The sequence below is a fragment of the Gorilla gorilla genome, chromosome 14 (genome assembly GCF_029281585.2).
Source record: "Gorilla gorilla gorilla isolate KB3781 chromosome 14, NHGRI_mGorGor1-v2.1_pri, whole genome shotgun sequence".
NCBI lineage: Eukaryota > Metazoa > Chordata > Mammalia > Primates > Hominidae > Gorilla > Gorilla gorilla.
In genome coordinates, this window is record NC_073238.2 from 128,098,236 (window position 1) to 128,118,704 (window position 20,469).

The 20,469-nt window shown below is 47.1% G+C and overlaps 1 protein-coding gene across 6 annotated transcripts in view; it reads left to right on the plus strand.

The window, feature by feature from the left end:
- Positions 1-20,469, plus strand: part of CUL4A (cullin 4A) — a 59,423-nt gene that overhangs the window by 12,045 nt on the left and 26,909 nt on the right. For 5 of the 6 annotated variants that reach the window (XM_019039598.4, XM_055360235.2, XM_019039597.4 and 2 more), the window contains 7 exons: positions 704-807; positions 9,789-9,858; positions 11,271-11,344; positions 14,841-15,003; positions 15,530-15,619; positions 16,760-16,842; positions 18,507-18,574. In XM_019039598.4, coding sequence (XP_018895143.1) covers positions 740-807; positions 9,789-9,858; positions 11,271-11,344; positions 14,841-15,003; positions 15,530-15,619; positions 16,760-16,842; positions 18,507-18,574 — 616 coding nt within the window. In that variant the 5' untranslated portion in view covers positions 704-739. Of the gene's footprint in view, positions 1-703; positions 808-9,788; positions 9,859-11,270; positions 11,345-11,466; positions 12,046-14,840; positions 15,004-15,529; positions 15,620-16,759; positions 16,843-18,506; positions 18,575-20,469 lie in introns of those variants that run through there. The other variant, XM_031007280.3, reaches the window with a different exon arrangement.

The window sequence follows — 20,469 nt, forward strand, 5'->3', positions numbered from 1 at the left end:
AAAAAAAAAACATTTCTTCTTGTATTAGGGGTGTTCACAGAATAAAAAAGTTTATTAATTAAACAAACTGAAGTGAATTACACATCTAGCCTGCAGAAAAATAAATAGGAAACAATACAGTCTGGCCTGTGTCACCCAGAAAAAGCTCAGTTTGGACTGAATCACTGCCCTGGGGAGTGTGAGGGGAAGGCCCAGCCTGTTGTTCTCCTTCCTGATGGGAAGGTGGTCACTGAGGGAAAAGATTTTCTTGGTTCTCTAGCCCTGATTTCACTTTGTAATCATCAAGGTGAACTTAAACACAAACACACTCCAGTGACCCCCACCTCAGACTGAGGAATCGGAGCACCCGGAAACAGGCCTGTGAGGATCAAACCTGTTGAGAAGTCCCAAGTGACTGGGCACCATAGATGCTCAGGAGTGGTGCAGGCCAGCCGCCTGGGACCCGAGGTCCAGCAGGTGCAGTGTGCCCACATTAACTGTTGTTACCTCTACCCCCATGCCAACTATGACTGGACTGCAGTGTTCCAACGAGAAGTGCCCTAAACTTAGCCATAATAAATAATTTATTTGTAGATTCCTGAAGTACTGGGGTAGGGTGTGGGGTGCCTTTTTCTTATGATTACAGCTATGTTAACAATAGGGTTTTTTTATGAACCAATCTGTTGTTCATACTGAAGAATTCATGTAGCCCTTTTGTTTGCAGGCTGTGGAAAATCTCTGTTCTCACAAAGTCTCCCCAATGCTCTACAAGCAACTGCGTCAGGCCTGTGAAGACCACGTCCAGGCACAGATCCTTCCGTTTAGAGAATATCCTTTTTTTGGTTCATAAAGTTTCTATTCATTATCTAAGTCTTTTAAAACTGAACGTTATTATGATAAAGAACTAATGAGTATCCTTAATATTAAAACAACAGCTTTTAAAGTTCTCTTTTATTTGGTAGGTTTGTAAGCGAAATTTACCATTTAAATTATTTTGCTGATTTGAATTAAAGGGAAACCGTGTTCATTTATTGGGTATGGTTGAAGTATTTAGGAAATGTTCTGAAAAATGTCTTCAAGTTTGAGTATCCTTTATTCTAATAAACACCATCTGCATTGGCTTTCTGTGATAGGCAACAAAGTCCCATCGACTTGGCGACTTATGAAGACACCCACTTATCAGCTCACAGTTGTGTCTGTCAGGAGGCCAGGCAGGATTCAGTGGATTCAATGCTCAGTCTCACGGGCAGAGTCAAGGTGTCAGCCAGGTTGGGGCCTCACCTGAGGTCTTTGCTAGCACGGGCAGGCAGTCGGCGGAAGCCAGTTCCTGTGGTAGTGGGACTGAGGGCCCTGCCTTCTGTCCCATGTTGCTCGGTGTCACTCTCAGCTCCACATGCACAGGTCCTTGCCTCTCCTCTCACAGCACGACTCTTTTCTGCTTCTAGACCAGCAGGAGAATCTGCCTGTCTGACCTGCTGAGATAGGGCCTTATATGATGTAACCCGTAACCCAGTCAAGGAATGATGACCTTCGTATTCACAGCCTCGTTCACAGTTGCGTGTGAGGCATCCTCCACGTGGGGACAGGGCAGGAGCATCTCGGAATTCTGCTGCCACACCAGCTGTGACTCAGACGTCTACAGGGGAGTCTCTGGGCTCCTTGGCATCCTATAGAAAATCCTTTAATCTGGACTCAATCTCATTCCCCAGCCTCCTCCCATTACTGTAGCTGTCCATGTGTCTCATTGGGTAGGAATTAGAAAGTAGAGTTTATAATTGCAGAAAATCTACTTGTGGCTGTACTTTTCTAGGCCTCCATTTCTTCATGTGTAAAATTAGGTGGTTTGTGTTTGCTTATTTCTAAGTGTTCTTCTAGTTCAAGGAAACTTCTGCTCCCCCATCTCCCTGATCTTGGGAAACTAAACCATTCTGAGTTCATTGGAAGGATCCTCAGGGAATCTGCAGCAGTTGGTGCTGCTGAAGTTGAAGCACGTGACAGGGAAGCTGAAATGCAGGCTGAGAGGTCTCTGTTTAGACAATCTCCACAGCACCCCGCACAGATGTGAGTGAAGTCAGTTCCAGCTCTGTTGTGCTGGCTTCTGTAAATACGCCTCTGCAGTGTTTTCCAGCAAAGCCCTTTCCTAAAGATCATGAGGTCGTTCAAGAGATCAGTGACCACACACGACCTTTTGGAACCTGGCCAAAGTGCACCTTATCTCAGGAGGCGCCTGTGAGGGCGCACAGAAGCAGGCCCCGCCCCAGTGCCACGGCTCAGCAATGCGCTTCCAGGAACCCATGTTCCAGATGTTTCCATCCAAAAAGTGGCCTGACTCCTAGGCTTGGGGGAAGTCTTTAGCAGATGCCCAAGCCTTCTCCCAGAGACTTAGCATTTATGAGAGTCAGTAGGCGATAATTGTTCCTACTCTAGTTGCTGTCCCAATTTACTTGAAAACGACTATTTGATTGCCTGATCAAATGAATCTTCTGCCAATTACTCCTACTCTGTGGGTTGACTAATGTGCCATCAGTTCACTCACTGCACAAGCACTTGCTTTCTACCTACTGCACTGGCACCACAAAATGGAAAGTGACCCCCATGCATGATTTCTACCCTCCAAGAAGTCGCAGGCCTATGGGAGAGGCAGGGGAATTACTGTATTTCCCTGGTGCAGTGGCAAAACTGTGATTACAAAAATTATCATTTGGTTCATTAAAGGCAAAAGAAAAAAACACTACCATATTAAATGCCCTTATTAGTCATGAGACAAGATCTTGAGTTGAGAACTGCGAGTCAGGCCAGGAATGGTGGCATGTGAAGCATCTGGGGCAGAGCCTCCCAGAGGAGACCCTCCTGAAGGATGGGGAGGATGTGCCCTCCTGTGGATGTGGCACCAGAAGCAGAGCATGGAGGGTGCTCTGGAAACCCCGAGCAGCGGGCACAACTAGAACTCCAGAGACCTGGTGGCCCTTAGGCTGTGATGCTAAGTTGCAGATTGAATTTGAATCTTTGTGGATACTATCAAGGAGTCAGACTTCAGTCTGTGAGTATCCCAGAGTCCTCACAGGTTTTTTAAGCAAGAAACCAGAATTAGATTGTTCATGGAGGTCACTCTGGCAGAATGATGAGATAAGTTTACATATAGACCAGCACACCACAGCCTTCCATTGGGTCGGCACATGTTTTTAAGTATCTGTCATGTGCCTAGGTATAATGCCAGGCCCTGGGAAAATAAATCTGAGCAGAATGGGATTCTGTCCCTTTGGAGCTTAAACCCGAATGGTGGCGGCAAAAGCATCAGGATAAGCATTTACGCAGTGCTGTGATAAGGGTTTTTTGTTTTTGTTTTTTTTGTGTTTTTTATTTATTTATTTATTTTTGTGAGACGGAGTCTTGCTCTGTCACCCAGGCTAGAGTGCAGTGGCACGATCTCGGCTCACTGCGCCTCTCCCTCATGGGTTCAAGCCATTCTCCTGCCTTGGCCTTTCCAGTAGCTAGGATTACAGGCGCCCACCACCATGCCCGGCTAATTTTTGTATTTTTAGTAGAGATGGGGTTTCACCACATTGGCCAGGCTGGTCTCGAACTCCTGACCTCCTGATCCGCCTGCCTCAGCCTCCCAAAGTGTTGGGATTACAGGCGTGAGCCACCGCGTCTGGCCTGTGATAAGGGTTTTCAAAGGTTCAGATAAGCTCCTGGGACCTAAAGAAAGAGCAGCTAGCCCACCTGTGTAGGGGAGCATTGCAGGGGCGAAGCGATGTCTGGGCCATGTCCTAAAGGATGGATGAGGAAGTGGCAGGCGCTGTGGGATGTCAAGGTGGCACAGGCCAGGGAGCAGCGTGGGCAGCCCTGGCGCTGAGGAAGCTTACTGGGCAGAAGAGCCAGGTATGCTGCTGGGTGTGGGAGAGTTGACCACTGACAGGATCCCTAAAGGGGAAAATGAGAGGAAGGTGGATGCTGAATTGTGGAGGAGCCTTTGTTGAACCAAGAGGTTGAGGTTTATCTGAAGGTGGAGATTGAGCCAAGGTGTTCAGGCACAGCATGGCTGGGTTATGTTGGTAAGAAGTTAGTGTGCCTGTGTGTGTGCACTGTGGTGCGAGGGGCCACACCACAATGGTTTGACTGGGCAGCAGAACCACAGAGTGGAATGGCAGCATCCTGCCAGCAAACCTCTTATGGTTCAGAGGGAAAGGATCTGACTGCTGTGGAAGGATGAACCAGACACGGATTGAGGCGGTGAGGGTCTGTCGTGGTCACGTTGATTTGGAAGGAGGAGACACGGATAGAGGTGGGGAGGGTCTGTCTTGGTCACGTTGATTTGGAAGGAGGAGACACAGATTGAGGTGGGGAGGGTCTGTCTTGGTCACGTTGATTTGGAAGGAGGTGAGGAGGCACTCAGGTAGAGATGCCTGTTGTGCATTTGGGGCTGGAGACACAGATCCAGTGGCTCCAGACATGGATGAGATGCCCAGGAAAAATGAGCAGAGTGGCCAGACACAGTGGCTCACGCCTCTAACCTTAGCAATGCATTTTGGGAGGCCAAGTTGGGAGGGTCAGTTGAGCCCAAGAGTTCAAGAGCAGCCTAGACAACAATTAGCCGGGTGTGTGGTTCACACCTGTGTTCTCAGCTACTCTGAGGCTGAGGTGGGAGGATTGCATGAGCCCAGGAGGCCGAGGCTGCAGTGAGCTGAGATTGCGCCACGGCACTCCAGCCTGAGCAGCAGAGCAAGACCCCTATCTCTAAAAAGAAAATGAGCAGAGCCATCAGAGGAGGTGGATGAGGGCTGGTGTCAGGAAGATGAGAGGAGAACCTGGAGAGTCATCTTGTGGGAATCGAGGGGCGAGTTTAATATGGCAGGAGGCTTAGTGACCAGTAAGTAGAGTCTGAAGGGATGATGAGACCAGGAAGTGGCTGGTTACTGTGATGAAGGCTTTTAGGCTACATTCGTACGTTAACCTAGCAAACATGGGGTGTTTCTGTCCAACTCAGCACTGTGCGTTGGGGACCAGGGACAGGCATGAATGGCACGGGTCCTGCTCTCAAAAAGCTTGTTTTTGCTGGAAGAGAGTTCTGACCCAGCCCAGTCTCATATGGGGAAATGTTAATGTGATGGCAGATGCTGAGATACTGTGTGGCAGGGAGTATTCCAAGGTCTGCATATTCAGATTTCTTTTGCCTCTGGGATATTCCAGTACTTCAAGTAACTCTACTTTCTAAGATTTAAGTAATTTGTTGTTGTTGTTGTTTTGAGACGGAGTTTCGCTCTTAATTGCCCAGGCTAGAGTGCAATGGCGCAATCTTGGCTCACCGCAATAACCTCCACTCCTGGGTTCAAGCGATTCTCCTGTCTCAGCCTCCGAAGTAGCTGGGATTACAGGAATGCGCCACCACGCCTGGCTAATTTTGTATTTTTAGTAGAAATGGGGTTTCTCCATGTTGTTCAGGCTGGTCTCGAATTTGCAATCTTGGATTATCTGCCTGCTTCGACCTCCCAAAGTGTTGGGATTACAGGCGTGAGCCACCATGCCTGGCCAGATTTAAGTAACGTTATGTACCGATTATATTTTGATTGTATGCTGATATTAGATTATAGATGAAACCCATCAGATGTGCAGGTAGAAAAAGGGCTTTTGTGGAATTGAGTCATTCACTACCATCTTCTTCGTTTACCACATCCGTTTTCTTGTCTCACATGTTTGATAAATTCTGCACTTAGCTGTCTGTTTCAAAATAGATACCTGCTCTTGGTGACGTCCCTTCCTCAAAATAAAGGCCATTTGTACCTGTGCACTCATACACATGCTCAGCCACAGGCAGCTGCTGCAGAACCCACACCACATGCTGCAGGACCACGTGCCACCCAGCCAAGCTACGTGGGCAACAGGAGCTCTTCAAAAATGTCAAGCCCGCAGAGTGCGGTGGCTTACGCCTGTAATCCCAGCACTTTGGGAGGCCAAGGCGGACGGATCACGAGGTCAGGAGATCGAGACCATCCTGGCTAACACGGTGAAACCCTTTCTCTACTGAAAATACAAAACAATGAGCCGGGCGTGGTGGCGGGCACCTGTAGTCCCAGCTACTCGGGAGGCTGAGGCAGGAGAATGGCATGAACCCGGGAGGCAGATTTTGCAGTGAGCTGAGATCGCACCACTGCACTCCAGCCTGGGTGACAGAGCGAGACTCCATCTCAAAAAAAAAAAAAATGTCAAGCCGACTGTCCTCAGAATCTAACCTGTAGATAACTATAGATGAAACTCACATTTTCCTTCCCCTGGTTCACCTTGACAGCATTGCAGCTCTGGTCAGCCACAGAATGCCAGGCAGTGGTGGACACCATGATAGCCATGTGGTCAGAAGGGAAGGGCACGGGAGTGAGCTGGGAACCTTGGCTGTTGGGGAAGTTGCAAAGCTCCAGTTTCCTCTAAGTGTGCCTTTATGATCCGCACTGGCGACAGCAGGCTTGTCTTTCCTTAGAAAGATTTTGTGCCTGTTCTCATCTGACCAGATATCGTGTACGGAGCACTTGCTGGCAGTAGGCCAAGCTCTGCACATTCATGAATTGCTTTGTCTCACAACACCCTGAGCCGTAGGTACCTTTATTGACCATATTTTCCAGATGAAGAGACGAAAGCCCAAGAGAACCCTGTTAGTGCTCGGCTAGATCAGAGGAGACAAAACAGCACCCCTGCCTTCATGGGTTGTGTGGATGAATGAGGGTCGGCCTAGGGCTGTCCCCTCGCGGTCTGTCCGGTCTGTCGGTACAGGCAGCAGATGGGCCACTTGTTCCTGGAATTGCAGAAGCAGATAACCAAGTGTAGAAAATGTATGTATCCCTCTTCTACCCCAACAGAAGCACCGTCTTTTTGCTTGCTTTTTCTTTTTCTTTTTAGTTACAGATATGATAGGTAGGTTTTTTTCTATGGTGTAAGCATTTCTACTGTTGGATTTTGTTTGCTGTTTGAAGACCTGCCTAACTCGTCTCAGTAGGCTGTATAAATCGTTTAATGAAGATTGGCCCTTTTCTGAAGTGAGAAAAAGGATGGTTGCTGAAGAACCTATCTCGAGAATACACTATTGACAGACTCACGGTGTCTGTGTGTCTCACATCCTGGAATTACTTGCACACCATTGTGGCTATGTGTTACATCCTAGAATATGGAATTGATTTTGATGTTTAGAAGGCCAAAGCTTACTTAGTAAATGCCACACTGATTTTAGCTTACCATTTTGTAGTTTTTTCTGTGGGAAATAACAAAAAAATTATTGATTGAGGATCTATATCGATTTTACAGAGCTATTTTAGAGGAAGTATTTCTCATTTAATGAACACTTTACTTTGGACTTTCCATCTTAACAAGACACTGCCCCAGGTGGAACTCTGTCTTCACAACACCTGAGCTGCCCAGTGGTGTCAGATAGACTGGCGTCAGTTTAACCCCATTAAGTTTAAAGGATCTGTGCACCCTCATCTGGAAGCAAAGCTCCGCCTTCGGCTGGTGTGGCCCGCCTGCCAGCAGAGAGACTTGCTGGGAGATCCAGGCCGCAGTTCCCGTTCAGCTCCTGGAGTCAGAGCTGCAGGATGGCTGTTGGGGGTCCTTGAAGCCTGTCCACATGGACTTGGGACGGGTTTTTTTGTTTCGTCCAGACTGTTTCTGTAGATTCCTAATATAATGAGCCATTATAATTTTGAACAATTTGTAAAGAGTACTTCCAGAGGAACCTGTTAACCATTCAACCGTCAGGTCTTTGCTGTAAGTGTCTATTTTTAATTTTCTGGCAGTGCTTCTGAGAATTCAGCAAAGCCTCAAGAAAAAATAGAGTAAGCTGTCTTAGCCAGGCCCCTGTAGCTGTGGTCACAGCACTTCCTGGTGTGACAAGGACTCAGACCCCCCGGGAGCCCCTTGGCTGTCCTCAGCACCGTTTATTCCTCCTCAGGCTCTGCCTGGCACCCTACCCTCCCTGGCACTCTTTGTCAGGCCACTCTTTGCCACCCTGAGACTCCAGCTCATGTCTGATTTGTGCATCCTACTTAACTGATGTGTTTTTTCCCCTCTCTGTGTGTGAGGATGTTGTCACCACCTCACGTTGGCTCTTGAGTGTGAAGTGTCTTGCTGCACGGCAGAAACAGACCTAGAGAAGTCCCTTGGTTTGGCCAGTATTGTGTTGCTGACAGGCGGTGGATCAAGAGTTAAAATGTAGGAAGTCCATGTTCTGTCCACTTTGACAAGCCATTTTCTTAATCTGTACAAAGGGAACAATGCCTTCACCACGAGGTTGGGGAGATTTTCAGTGAGAGTGGATGTGAAGAGTGTTTTGTAAACCATAAAGCAGTTTATAGTCATTTATGATTCTCAGCTTTGCATGAACCTGAGGGACACCAGACCACTTGCTCTAGGAGCCCATATTCTGGGTTCTTTGTCCTAAACTACTTTTTGGGCCTTTTCCTAAAAATACACATTCTAAGAGTCAAGGTAAGAGTGTTCCTAATTTGGTGCATGGATGAGAGTTCATGTTAGTTTTCATTGAGGCTGGAAGTTAAACCTGAGCCATTTTCTTGTCCAGCTGCACTTTGCCACATACTGGGCACACTGGCTCACACCTGTAATCCTAGCACTTTGGGAGACTGAGGAGGATTACTTAAGACCACGTGTTCAGTACCAGCCTAGGAGTATAGTGAGGTGCCGTCTCTTTTAATTTTTAAAAAATAGTCCTAGTGACTCTTACCAGGCCAGTCACCATCTCCAGGAGCCCCCCTGTGGGAGTATGTTCAGTGTCTGCCCTTTGTGAAGTGGGGCCTTTTGTCCGGCCACCTAGCCCCAGGGCACTTATGGCCTGGGTGTGTTTCTGCCGGCAGGGACTTGAAGGTGTCTGGCAGTGAAGGAAGGAGAGGATGAAGGGAGGCTGGAGAGGGAATGGCGAGCGGCCACAGGCAGGCGGGGCCGTGGGAAGGGAAAGCAGCGCAGGCAAGCTGAGTGCACATTGGTGATGAGATACAGAGATCCATGATTGAACTTCTAGTGTATCTTAGCCCACTGGGGCTGCTATGACAAAACACCATAGAGTGTGGCTCATCAACAGCAGGAGTCTGTTGCTCACAGCTCTGGAGGCTGGAGGTCCAGGGTCAAGGCACTGGCAGATTGCATGTCTGGTGGGGCCCCGCTTCCTGGTCCATAGCCAGCACCTTCTCACTGCATCCTTATGTGGTGGAAGAGGCAGGGGAGCTCTCTGGGGTCTCTTTTGTAACCCCATTTTTGAGGCTTGTCCACTCTCATGACCTAATCACCTCCCAGAGGCCCTGCCTCCTAACACCATTACCGTAGAGTGAGAGTTTCAGCCTGTGAATTTTGGGGGGACATGAACATTCAAGACTAATATTCTTTCAGTATTCCAGTTACTGAATGGTGTGTAATATTCAGTGGAGAAGGTAGCTGAAATTAAGGGGTTAAAATTGTAATAATGGCCGGGTGCAGTGGCTCATGCCTGTAATCCCGGCACTTTGGGAGGCTGAGGCCAGTGGATCACAAGGTCAGGAGTTCGAGATCAGCCTGACCAACATGGTGAAACCCCGTCTCTACTAAAAATACAAAAAATTAGCTGGGCGTGGTGGCACACGCCTGTAATCCCAGCTACTCAAGAGGCTGAGGCAGGAGAATCGCTTGAACCTGGGAGGCAGAGGCTGCACTGCTGAGCTAAGATCATGCCACTGCACTCCAGCCTGGGCGACAGAGCGAGACTCCATCTCAAAAAAATAAAAAAATTGTAATAATTAAATTGGCCAGCGTTTTTAAAGTTTTCCTTAGCAGATCTGTACAGACTCACTAGATAGTGTTTTATTTTTAAAGAAGATTAACACATGCTGGCAGGACCACTGCAGACAAATGGTAAGCTTATTAACTTTTTTATCAAAACACGACCTCATCCATCTTCCCTCACCCACATGATTGAGAGCTGAGACGTAGAAGTTCTGTTGAGGATTCTGTCTGTGTTCAGTGCTGTAGTTGAACAGCATGATGAGAAAAGCAGGGAGGGTGAACTCCTCAGCTCCTGTGGGAGGGCACCACTGACCCTCTTGGCCTTCAGGTCCACAGTCACAGTCCACAGTGGTGACAGGGTTCTTAGATGCCTGCATGGGTCTCTAAATATCTCTAAGCACAATTTACTCCTCAGAATCTAGCCTGAATCCCAGGTCTTTCCTGCAGCTGCACAACCAGCATCTTACGCTTTGTAGATGTCTTGGCTTTGACTTAACGTCATGTATACATTTTTAGTGTGATCTGGCCGTTAATTACTTAAGTAAGAGAAAAGACCATATTAATAGCTTTCCTAAGTAGGTTGAAATCTTCCGTTTTCTAAATGATATCAGTAGGAGACGATGGGTGTATTTCTTTTCTGGGCCAGGTAGCTGGCAGCTGCTAGAGCTCGCTGAGGGTCTGTTGGGAAGGGTTTGGTGAGATGTGTTCACAGGTCTACCCAGCCAGGTAGTGGGCTCGATGATAGGAGCACAGGACAGGACCAGGGATCATCCTGCATCCCTCACTCTGCTCGCAACGCAGAGTCAGAGACACACGTCCAAGAGCCTCATCATGTAACAGGAACTCAGGTTTTAAAAGCTTAGTGCATCTCCCTAATCTAGTAAGAAGTACCACATCAGTCAAAAAAATGATCAAATTTAGGCCGGGCGCGGTGGCTCACGCCTGTAATCCCAGCTCTTTGGGAGGCCGAGGCGGGTGGATCACGAGGTCAGGAGATCGAGACCATCCTGGCTAACACGGTGAAACCCCGTCTCTACTGCAAATACAAAAAAAAAAAAAATTAACCGGGTGGGGTGGCGGGCGCCTGTAGTCCCAGCTACTCGGGAGGCTGAGGCAGGAGAATGGTGTGAACCCGGGAGGCGGAGCTTGCACATCGCACCACCGCACTCCAGCCTGGGCAACAGAGCGAGACTCCATCTCAAGAAAAAAAAAAGAAAAATGACCAAATTTAAAAGATATCCTTTAGGCCTTGGCTGAACACAGGATCTCTTTAAAAAAAAAAAAAAAAAAAGAAAAAAAAGATACCATTTTAGGCTAAGTGCGTTAAAATTCCTACAGTCAGATTTACAATATTAAAGAGATGGAAATCACATACCAAGGGGACAAAATTAACTTTAGAAAAAAAAAATCAAACATGAGGGCTGTGGTGGACAGGAAACAGCTGTTGGATTTGAGACAGCTAGCATGGAGTTAAAAGGCCTGATCTTTCATATTTTGCTAGTAGAATTCATAAGTAAATGGTTCTCCTTTCTGCTGGTCAGATCATGATCAGAAGCATCTTCCTGTTCTTGGACCGCACCTATGTGCTGCAGAACTCCACGCTGCCCTCCATCTGGTGAGTGTCCTCACAGCGCAGAGCTGCGTCTTCCCTGCGGCTGATGCTTTTCGTCCCATTTGTGTCTTCCGCAGGCTAAGATGGTAAAGTGTGTGTGATTACTTGTGCCTTCCTTTCTTCAGCCAAAATCATTAACGTGAACGTAGGAGTCCAGGTGGGTCTTAGCCTTGAAACACCAGGTGTCTAGCCAGCAGCGAGGAGTGGAGCAGGAAGCTGGGACAGGCGGCTGACTTTGGTCATGAGGGTGAAGACAGAGGGTCTTGGTTTCTCTCTGACGACTGGAGGCTGAGCCTGGAGCAGCTCTTTCCAGCGCTGCAGTTGAAACTCTGAGAAAGACTGCCTGCTGCCCGTGGGGTCGCAGCCCTGAGGCTGTGCGTCCCCTGTGGAATGGCTTGCTCAGCCTCCCGGCCTCCTGAGCACATAGCACTCATCATCCGTCATCTTTCGGGAACTGTATACACTAGGGGTTCTGGGGCCTTTCCTCAGCAGCATTCATGGTCACTGACCCCTACATGTCCTCTGCTGACCCCTGTGTGTCCTCTATGACCACCCCATGGTGCCGAGTCCTGCCACCTCCTGCAAGCCGACTTTGGACAAAAGCTGTGTCCGGTCTCACCGTCTGATTTGTCTTGTTCTCTGTTAATGTAGTGTTTCATTCTTCTCACATTCATACATAAAAGTGATGGCGTGCCTTCTCATGAGCTTTAAATCCAAGTTCTTTAAAATGTGCCTGCTTTTCCTACCCCACCCACTGGGCACACTGACCCAAGGCAATGTGATTTCTGCTTTCGCCATGTAGAGATTGCTCTTGTCTGAGATGTCGGTGACCTGCCAGTTACCAAATCCAGCAAGCATTTTTGTCCTTATTTTATACAGTATCTGCAATTTTGGACACCCTGTCCTTGTTGAAGCTCCTGTTAGTGCCATTTGCCCTTCTAACTTCCTCATGGAACTCCCACACATCTCCTAGCAGGCATCCATGTGGTCTACGAGAAGGCAAATGCTGCACAGAAAAGACACCCTGTGTTCCAGGAAAGAATGGAGATGATAAAAGTGATCATAGCAGATTATTTAGCATTTGCTCTGTGCAAGGGACTGTTTCCTACTAATGTATTTAATCCCTAGAACAGCTCTGTGGCGTGGCCATTGTCACTCCTATTTTATACAAACTAAAGCACATAAGTTAAAATAACTTGCCCTACCTCAGTTGTCTGGCCCATAGTCTAACTGCTTTTCAAAAATTATTATTATTATTATTATTATTATTATTTTTAGAGACAGGGTCTCACACTGTTACCCAGGCTGGAGTGCAGTGGTGCAATCATAACTCACTGCAGCCTCAAACTCCTGGGCTCAAGCGATCTTCCTGCGTTGGCCTCCCCTGTAGCTGGGACTATAGGCACGCACCGCCACATTCGACTAACTTCTAAAAATTTTTTTGTAGTGCCAGGATCTTGCTATGTTGCCCAGGCTGGTCTCGAACCCCTGGCCTCAAGCGATCCTCCCACCTCAGCCTCCCAAAGTGCTGGAATTACAGTTGTGAACCACCATGCCCAACACTAAACTCTTAATTTATAAACATAGTTTATACCATAACTGTCATACAAACTATAAACATTGTTTATAGAATAGAATAAATGATACCACCTCCAGTCTACCACAAGAGGCTAAAAACCTGAACGTGAGCATCATTACAAGAAGAATCCTGGTTGAGGTGTGTGTGGGCAATGCATGGTGAGGAGATACTTTGTCCATCTCTGGGATGGGGAGGAGGGCTGAGGGTGAACCTTGGCCTGTGCTTTGAAGAATGAGCAAAGGTGGTCAGGCAGCTAAGAAAGAAAGAGTAGAAGGAAGGAAGCGGTAAGTTCAAAGCCAAGTATCTCCTGCTAGTGATGGCTAGGACAGCAGCATGACCAGAAGAAGCCTGTGTGGGGAGTGGGAGGTGGGGGAGGGATAGAGCTGATGAGGGCCCTGAAGGGTTTTTCAGCTGAGGTTGATGTTTTAAAGAGAAGATCCCAGTGGCAGGGTAGAGAGTCACACAAGTGGAGACCTAAGCCTTCCTAAGCACTGGCTACCTGCCTGGCACTGCCCCAAGGGCTTCAGAGGCAGGAACTAATAACATTTGATCCCCATTTTACAGTTCAGGAAGGAAAGGCACAGAGACATTAAGCTTCTCACCCAGGGTCACACAGCTAGCAAGTAGTAGGGCCAGGATTCAAACCCAGGCAGCTGCCTCGAGCCCACAAGTCTGGCCACTGCACCTTCCTGCTCCAACTGTGGTGAAGTGCACAGAAGACCTGGTGTGCAGCACACCCGGGAGCAAGAGGAGATGCCCATGGCGATGTGGGCAGTCAAGGGAGGTGCACGTCTCCACCATTGAGGTGGCTCCGAGGGCCCTCTGCACACCTGTGTGGCACCCACCACTGCGGCTACTGCCACCATAATATTATTAATAATATTACTACCACCACCACCACCACTGCGATTTCTGCTGCCACCACCACCCGCCTACCACTGTTACTACTGCCACCACCACCACCACCACCATTACTGCTGCCACTACTACCTGCCCACCACCATTACTGTCACCACTACCTGCCCACCACCATTACTGCTGCCACCACTACCCGCCCACCATTACTGCTGCTGCCACCACCAGTATTACTGTCACCGCCACCACCGCTATTACTACTGCCACCACCACCTGTCCACCACTATATTACTGCTGCCACCACCACCACTATTACTGCCACCACCAGCACCACTCCTGCCCTGATGTGCCAATTCCGGATTTCTGGCTGGAGCCCAGCATCTGTATTTTTGGCCCCTCCTTAATGGAGTACTTGGCCACTGGGGACAGTAGGAGTGTTGAAGCAAAGCACAGAGCCCACAAGATGGGTTTTGTGGACAGCCACTGGCAGCTGAACCATCTTCCTAACATTCCTCAGGCCATGAGCTGAGGACTGCGATGAACTCTGAAAGCTGTGCGTCACCTTCTCTTCTCAGGGGAAAGCAGCAAACGTTTGGTAGGAGAGCTCCCGGGGCTTGGAGAAGGGAAGCTGCTGGGACGTGCTCAGCAGAGGACACTGGGAAGAGAGTGTACCCTGAGGGCTGTTGGAGACGGTGGCGGGAGGGGCAGGTGGGGCAGGCAGGGTCGTGGTGCCCAACTGCCTGAGTGTCTCCAGTCACTCAGCAGGAAGGTGGCGAGGACCCCGGGCTTCTGCCAGCAGCTTGTGTGATACCAGTTTTATTGTCAGTGGCATGCATGACCTAGCAGTGTCTCCAGGAACGTGGAGCAGCTCTGTTTAAGGAAGGAAATACAAGGCACGCTAGACTGGCCGAGAAACAGAAGTTTTTAAAAGGAATTCTTGGCAACTAGATGTAGAGAATTAGCAACTTCACATTTTTGGGATATTGAATAGCATAGCTGGAGATTCACCCATAACTTCTAAAAAGCGAAACTAAAATGTAGTCCTGTTTCTTACTGTCTATACAGGGATATGGGATTAGAACTGTTTAGAACCCATATTATTAGTGATAAAATGGTTCAGAGTAAAACCATTGATGGAATCCTACTGCTGATCGAGCGCGAGAGGAGCGGCGAGGCCGTGGACCGGAGCCTGTTGCGGAGCCTGCTGGGCATGCTGTCTGACCTGCAGGTGAGTGCTGCCTGTGCGGAAGATACCTGGGTACCTGCCCAGCTACTTGCACCAGAATAAATGGTTGTACCAAAGATGTTAAACAATGAAATCATAAGGGCATTTGTTGAAGATAGGAGAGTCTTTAAAATCCCTAGAAGGGGAATAGCGCTCAAGCTAACACCACACCAGGTGCCACAAAAGAGAAGATAGATCAATATCACTACATAAAATGCACCTTTTTCATGGAAAATATAAACAGAGACAAAACCAGATGACACGCTGGGGGAAAATATTAGCAACACACACAAAAGACAAAGGGCGAAGTTCTTTAGAGCAATAGGACCCCAAGGCACTATAGGAAGAGAACAGAGGAGGGCCTGCCTGGCCATTTTGGGAAGGACAGTGCAGCCGGCCGGTTGGGTGGCCACAGGCGCCTCCAAGTTCAGGTCATGGCAGCCTGCCCCGTTAGAAACTGGGATGTGTTAGCACTTGTGAAGATAGTTTCTTTTACTGAAATTGGTCAACAACTCTGCTTGTTTCTTAGGTGTATAAAGATTCATTTGAACTGAAATTTTTGGAAGAGACTAATTGCTTATATGCTGCCGAAGGCCAAAGGTTAATGCAGGAAAGAGAGGTGAGATGATGGGATGTTTCCGAATCCCCTGGCTTCGTTTCTGCAGATGAGCACCTAGGAGGACTTTCCTCATGTTTGCCTTTTCACACACATGCAAATGTTTCATTGAAAATCTTCTGAAAGCTGCAGTCTTGCCAGAATCCCCAGTAATGAGCTTCGTTCTTAGTATACTAAGAATTTAGTTTATGTGAACTTAGAAACTATTGCACTCCCCCCACAAGTAAAAAGCTGTAAGATCATTTCTGAAATAATTAAAATAACTCAAATTTAAGCAAGATGATAAAAACATACATGAAAACTTAAAAATATAAATACAAATGATAAAATTTTTCATTTGTGTGAAGCACTGCAAAAAATTTTCCCAAAAAAAGCTGTGCGAAAAAACACGTAGTAGTAATAGGAACCCAAAAAACTTAATCACCTTTCCAGATACCAGAGCAAAATCATAAAGGAACCTGCCCCATAGACTGTCACCCAAATGGTGCGTGCTACTGCCTAGAATGGACCCTAGCCATTGGTTCCTTCATTCTGGCTTTGGAGAGGAAGTTTCATGTCAGATGCTGAGCCCGGCTGCAGCTACCCCAGCAGAGCCTCAGGCCTTTCCTGCACTGTCTTGGGAAACATGGGGGTACTTTAAGGTCCCCGGCAGAGCCTCAGGCCTTTCCCACATTGTCTTGGGAAACATGGGCGTACTTTGAAGTCTCCTGCAACCGTGTTGTTTGGTGTCCCCCAAATGAACAACCAACTTGTTGACTTGCTTTTGCTGACCCAGCTGTGCGGGGCAGCGTTGCCGTTTAGCACCTCACCCTCCTACCAAGTGAGGCTCAGCTCCCTGTGGGCCCTGGGGATGGGAGGAGGGTGTGCACAGACCCTGAAACTTGGTGGTGAGCAGGGACGAAAGAGAAGTGCAGCCTGGGCCCTGTTCTAGGATGGATGTTAATATCAGGGTCCTTTCTCCATGTCCCCCCCACACACATTTCCGTCCTACCTCTCCCTCCCTGTTAATCTGTGTTAATATTTGGCTTGAATATGTATTCTGCTTTTTAAAAAAATTACATGTAAGGAAAACAAAATCTCAATTTCTTGGATAGTGTCGACATTCTTTTTGTTACTGATCCATTTAATTGTTTTGTTTGTAAGGTTCCAGAATATCTTAACCATGTAAGTAAACGCTTAGAGGAAGAGGGAGACAGAGTAATCACTTACTTGGACCACAGCACACAGTAAGTACCATTTGCTCGCTAAGCGTTCGTATCTTCACCGTGGCTGGAAGGTTCTCCTGGCTGGTTATTGAAATAAAGGGTGTCTTTGTCAATTCATTCAGTACTAAGAGTATTTTTGCACCTAGCATATTTTACTTTATTATTTGTCATTATTTGGCATTCACAAATTACAGTTTTTACCCAGTGCCTTGTCATGAGTTACTGTCTAAAGAGAGTAAATCTTGCTGAGATACTTGGCATCTTTGAGTTTTGAGACGGTCTATTTATGTTAATGGAGTATCACTGAATATTAGGTTATTTTGATTGTGCATTCTCTGTTACACATTTTATATCGCTTTAATTTTATTTATGGTGCTGTCACACAATTTTCTCTTTTCATCTAATGTTTTTTTCCTGCAAACCTGAGGTAGATGAGTAGCTAGGGAAACAAAAAGGGAGAGATTATGTGAGCGTGCGTGTCAGGCACAGAGTGTCCATATGATGGGAGGCAAGGACAGAGGCAGAGGGGACAGCAAGGGAGAGAAATGAAAATGATACAGTGTGCAGCTGGGCGCGGTGGCTCACGCCTGTAATCCCAGCACTTTGGGAGGCTGAGGTGGGCAGATCACAAAGTCAGGAGATCGAGACCATCCTGACCAACATGGTGAAACCCCGTCTCTACTAACAATACAAAAAATTAGCCGGGCGTGGTGGCGGGAACCTATAGTCCCAGCTACTTGGGAGGCTGAGGCAGGAGAATGGCATGAGCCCGGGAGGCAGAGCTTGCAGTGAGCCGAGATCACACCACTGCACTCCAGCCTGGGCGACAGAGCGAGACTCCGTCTCAAAAAAGAAAATGATACAGTGTGCAGAACTGGACCCAGTAGGGGATGATAAAATATACAGATGTGCAGAACAGGACTTGGTAGGACTCAGAGAAAACAGGAGGAGAGATGAAAATGATACGGTGTGCAGAACTGGACTCAGTAAGCTACGGAAAGGGGCAGGATTATGACAGAATCCAGCACAAAAACAGAGAGGGTGCAGAAAAAGAGATTTGGTCACTTAGACGTGTGGAGTTGGAGGAGCCTGTGGGAAATCCAGGATCTCGAGCCAGGCCAGGGTGGCTCAGGGGCCATGTTGTGCTTCCTTCCAACTGGGAGCAGAAGAGCAGCCCCCAGGAGACTGGGAAGCAGCAGCCAGGGAAGTCCGGGGGAAGTAGTGGAGAGAGCGGCAGCCACAGCGAAGCCCCACAACCAGGGTGTGCAGGTCACACACAGCCTCCCTGAGCCCTTTCTGCTCATGTAGGAAGCAGAAGGCGGAATGTCGGCTCTGCCCTTCTCCGTAAGATGGTGCATTAAAACGTTCCTTATAAACTGGAAATGAAGGCTTGGGAAGATGGCTAAAATCAGCAATCCTTGGAATAACGCAGAAGCATCCCTGCTTCCCTGGGCCCGCCCGTGGGCCTGCTTGTGCTGTTCAGTAGGTGGTTTTTAGAAAGGGCTTCCTTCAGCGTCATTAGCAACAGGAGTCGTCGTCCGTTTGCATGAGGAAATGTTCTTAACCTTCCGTTTCTGATTGCCTGTAGACTGCATCTGTCGTAGACAAACGCCCCAGTCTTCTACAGAAAAACAGTCTCTTCTTTAAACTTTACTTCTAACGCTTATTCTTTTTACCTTATATAGGAAACCACTGATTGCTTGTGTGGAGAAACAGCTATTAGGAGAACATTTAACAGCAATTCTGCAGAAAGGTAGATTTCCTAACTCTTGTGCAAATTAAACTGAACAATTATCCTTAGTTCATTAGGAAAGTAAAGGGGGCATTACAAATAGCAATGTTAGGATGTTTGTTATTTTCATAAGACGGTCATTAAAAGTCTTTTCTAATGAACATGTTAGCCATCCACGGGAGAAAAAAAAAATCAGTAAGAGAAATAATGGAAGGCACCTAGTGGAACTACATTCACTGCTAAAACCCCAGTGGCAAGAAGGCCCGGCAGACCTTCTGTACCACACTCATGCTGAAACATGGGTGCAGTGAGCCTGTTGCAGCTCTCTGAGCAGACTCATTTCCTGTGTCCAGCCATTCTTCATGCACACTCGGATGTAGGGGACTCGGGGAGCCGTTCGGGCTGTTAGATTTTCGTGAGGCTTCCCTCACCTGTGGACTTCGTGCATCTTAGTGTCAGATGAACTACCGACTAGGTGGTCTGCTTAAGCAGAGTATACTTTTCTTCTGGTTTTCTGGAAGAGAAGAGCATGTGTTCTAGTGCTGACAGCGCGGCCTTCACGTCCACTTCTCCCCAAGTGGTGGCAGTACCTGGCCACAGGAAGATGGCTTCTAGCAGCCTGCACCTTTAAAATTGATGCTGATGTCTTACCTTGATCTTTGTTTATTGCTGTTTTTTCTAGGCTTCAAAGTGTGCTAAATTCTTTGAAAATTACAATGAGCAGTCTAACCTTTGTAACACTTTAGTACTTACTGGGACATTTCACTGTTACCATTTGAAACAATGTTACCTTCTGAAAGTCATTTTAAATGTATTTGGAAAATACAAGACTTTTTTCAAGCCATTGGAAACCTTAAAGTTTAATTTTGAAAAGGCCCTAAATGGTATTCAAATATATTCTGGTTTGGGTTCTACACTGTCAGATAATAGTATTATGGCTAATGAGATACTTAAGTGAAACCAGAATAAAACCAAAAGGGAGGAGAATTAACATGATTGAGCATCTCCTGTTACAAACAACTCCACTTGATGTGAGTATCTTTTAAAACAATTCTGTGAAATCATTATCCCCATTCTACAAATAAGAAAACCAGGGCTTAAAACAGCCAGATGTTGGTGCCTGGGATCACATTGCTTGTGAGCTGAGAGTCACGGGTCCAATCTGGTTATGATGTTTCTGCTTATTCCACACTGAAACCTACACATCACCTATCCACCTAAAAACAAATGCATTCAGAATTTGTGTCAGGTGTTTTTATGAAAGGAGTCACTTTATAAGAAAAAAGGCCAGGCATAGTGGCCCATACCTGTGACATCAGCACTTTGGGAGGCCAGAGTATCACTTTGGATCACTTGAGCCCAAGAATTCACGACCAGCCTGGGCAACAAAGAGAGACCCTGTCTCTACCAAAAAAATAAAAATAAAAAATTTTTTTAAAGCCACAGGTGGTGCATGCCTAGGGTACCAGCTACTCAGGAGGGTGAGGTGGGAGGATCACTTTGGCCCAGGGGGTTAAGGCTACAAAACTACAAAAACCTGGGTGACAAAGCAAGAGACTTGTCTCAAAAAAAAAGAAAAAGAGAGAAAAGATTTCAAGTAAATAGTAGAAATTTGCATAAATTGTTCTAGTGCATTCTTTGTTAAGCAAAATTATTTAAAGAAAATGGTAAATTATATATGTAAAACCTTACCCTAAGTTTTATTAGAAATGTTTTAAAAATTAAAAAGATACTTTTGAATTCTTAAGACATGGGTTTTAGTAAAATAAAGTATAAAAAGTTTGTGTCAGTAGATCAGAATGTAATTGAGAGAAATAAACATTTGGAACTCTAGGTAAGGATTGTAATTATAGCCCCACCATGTGTTTGCACACAACTTTAAACCTCCTCGTTTGTGTGAACATCGTGCCCATTGT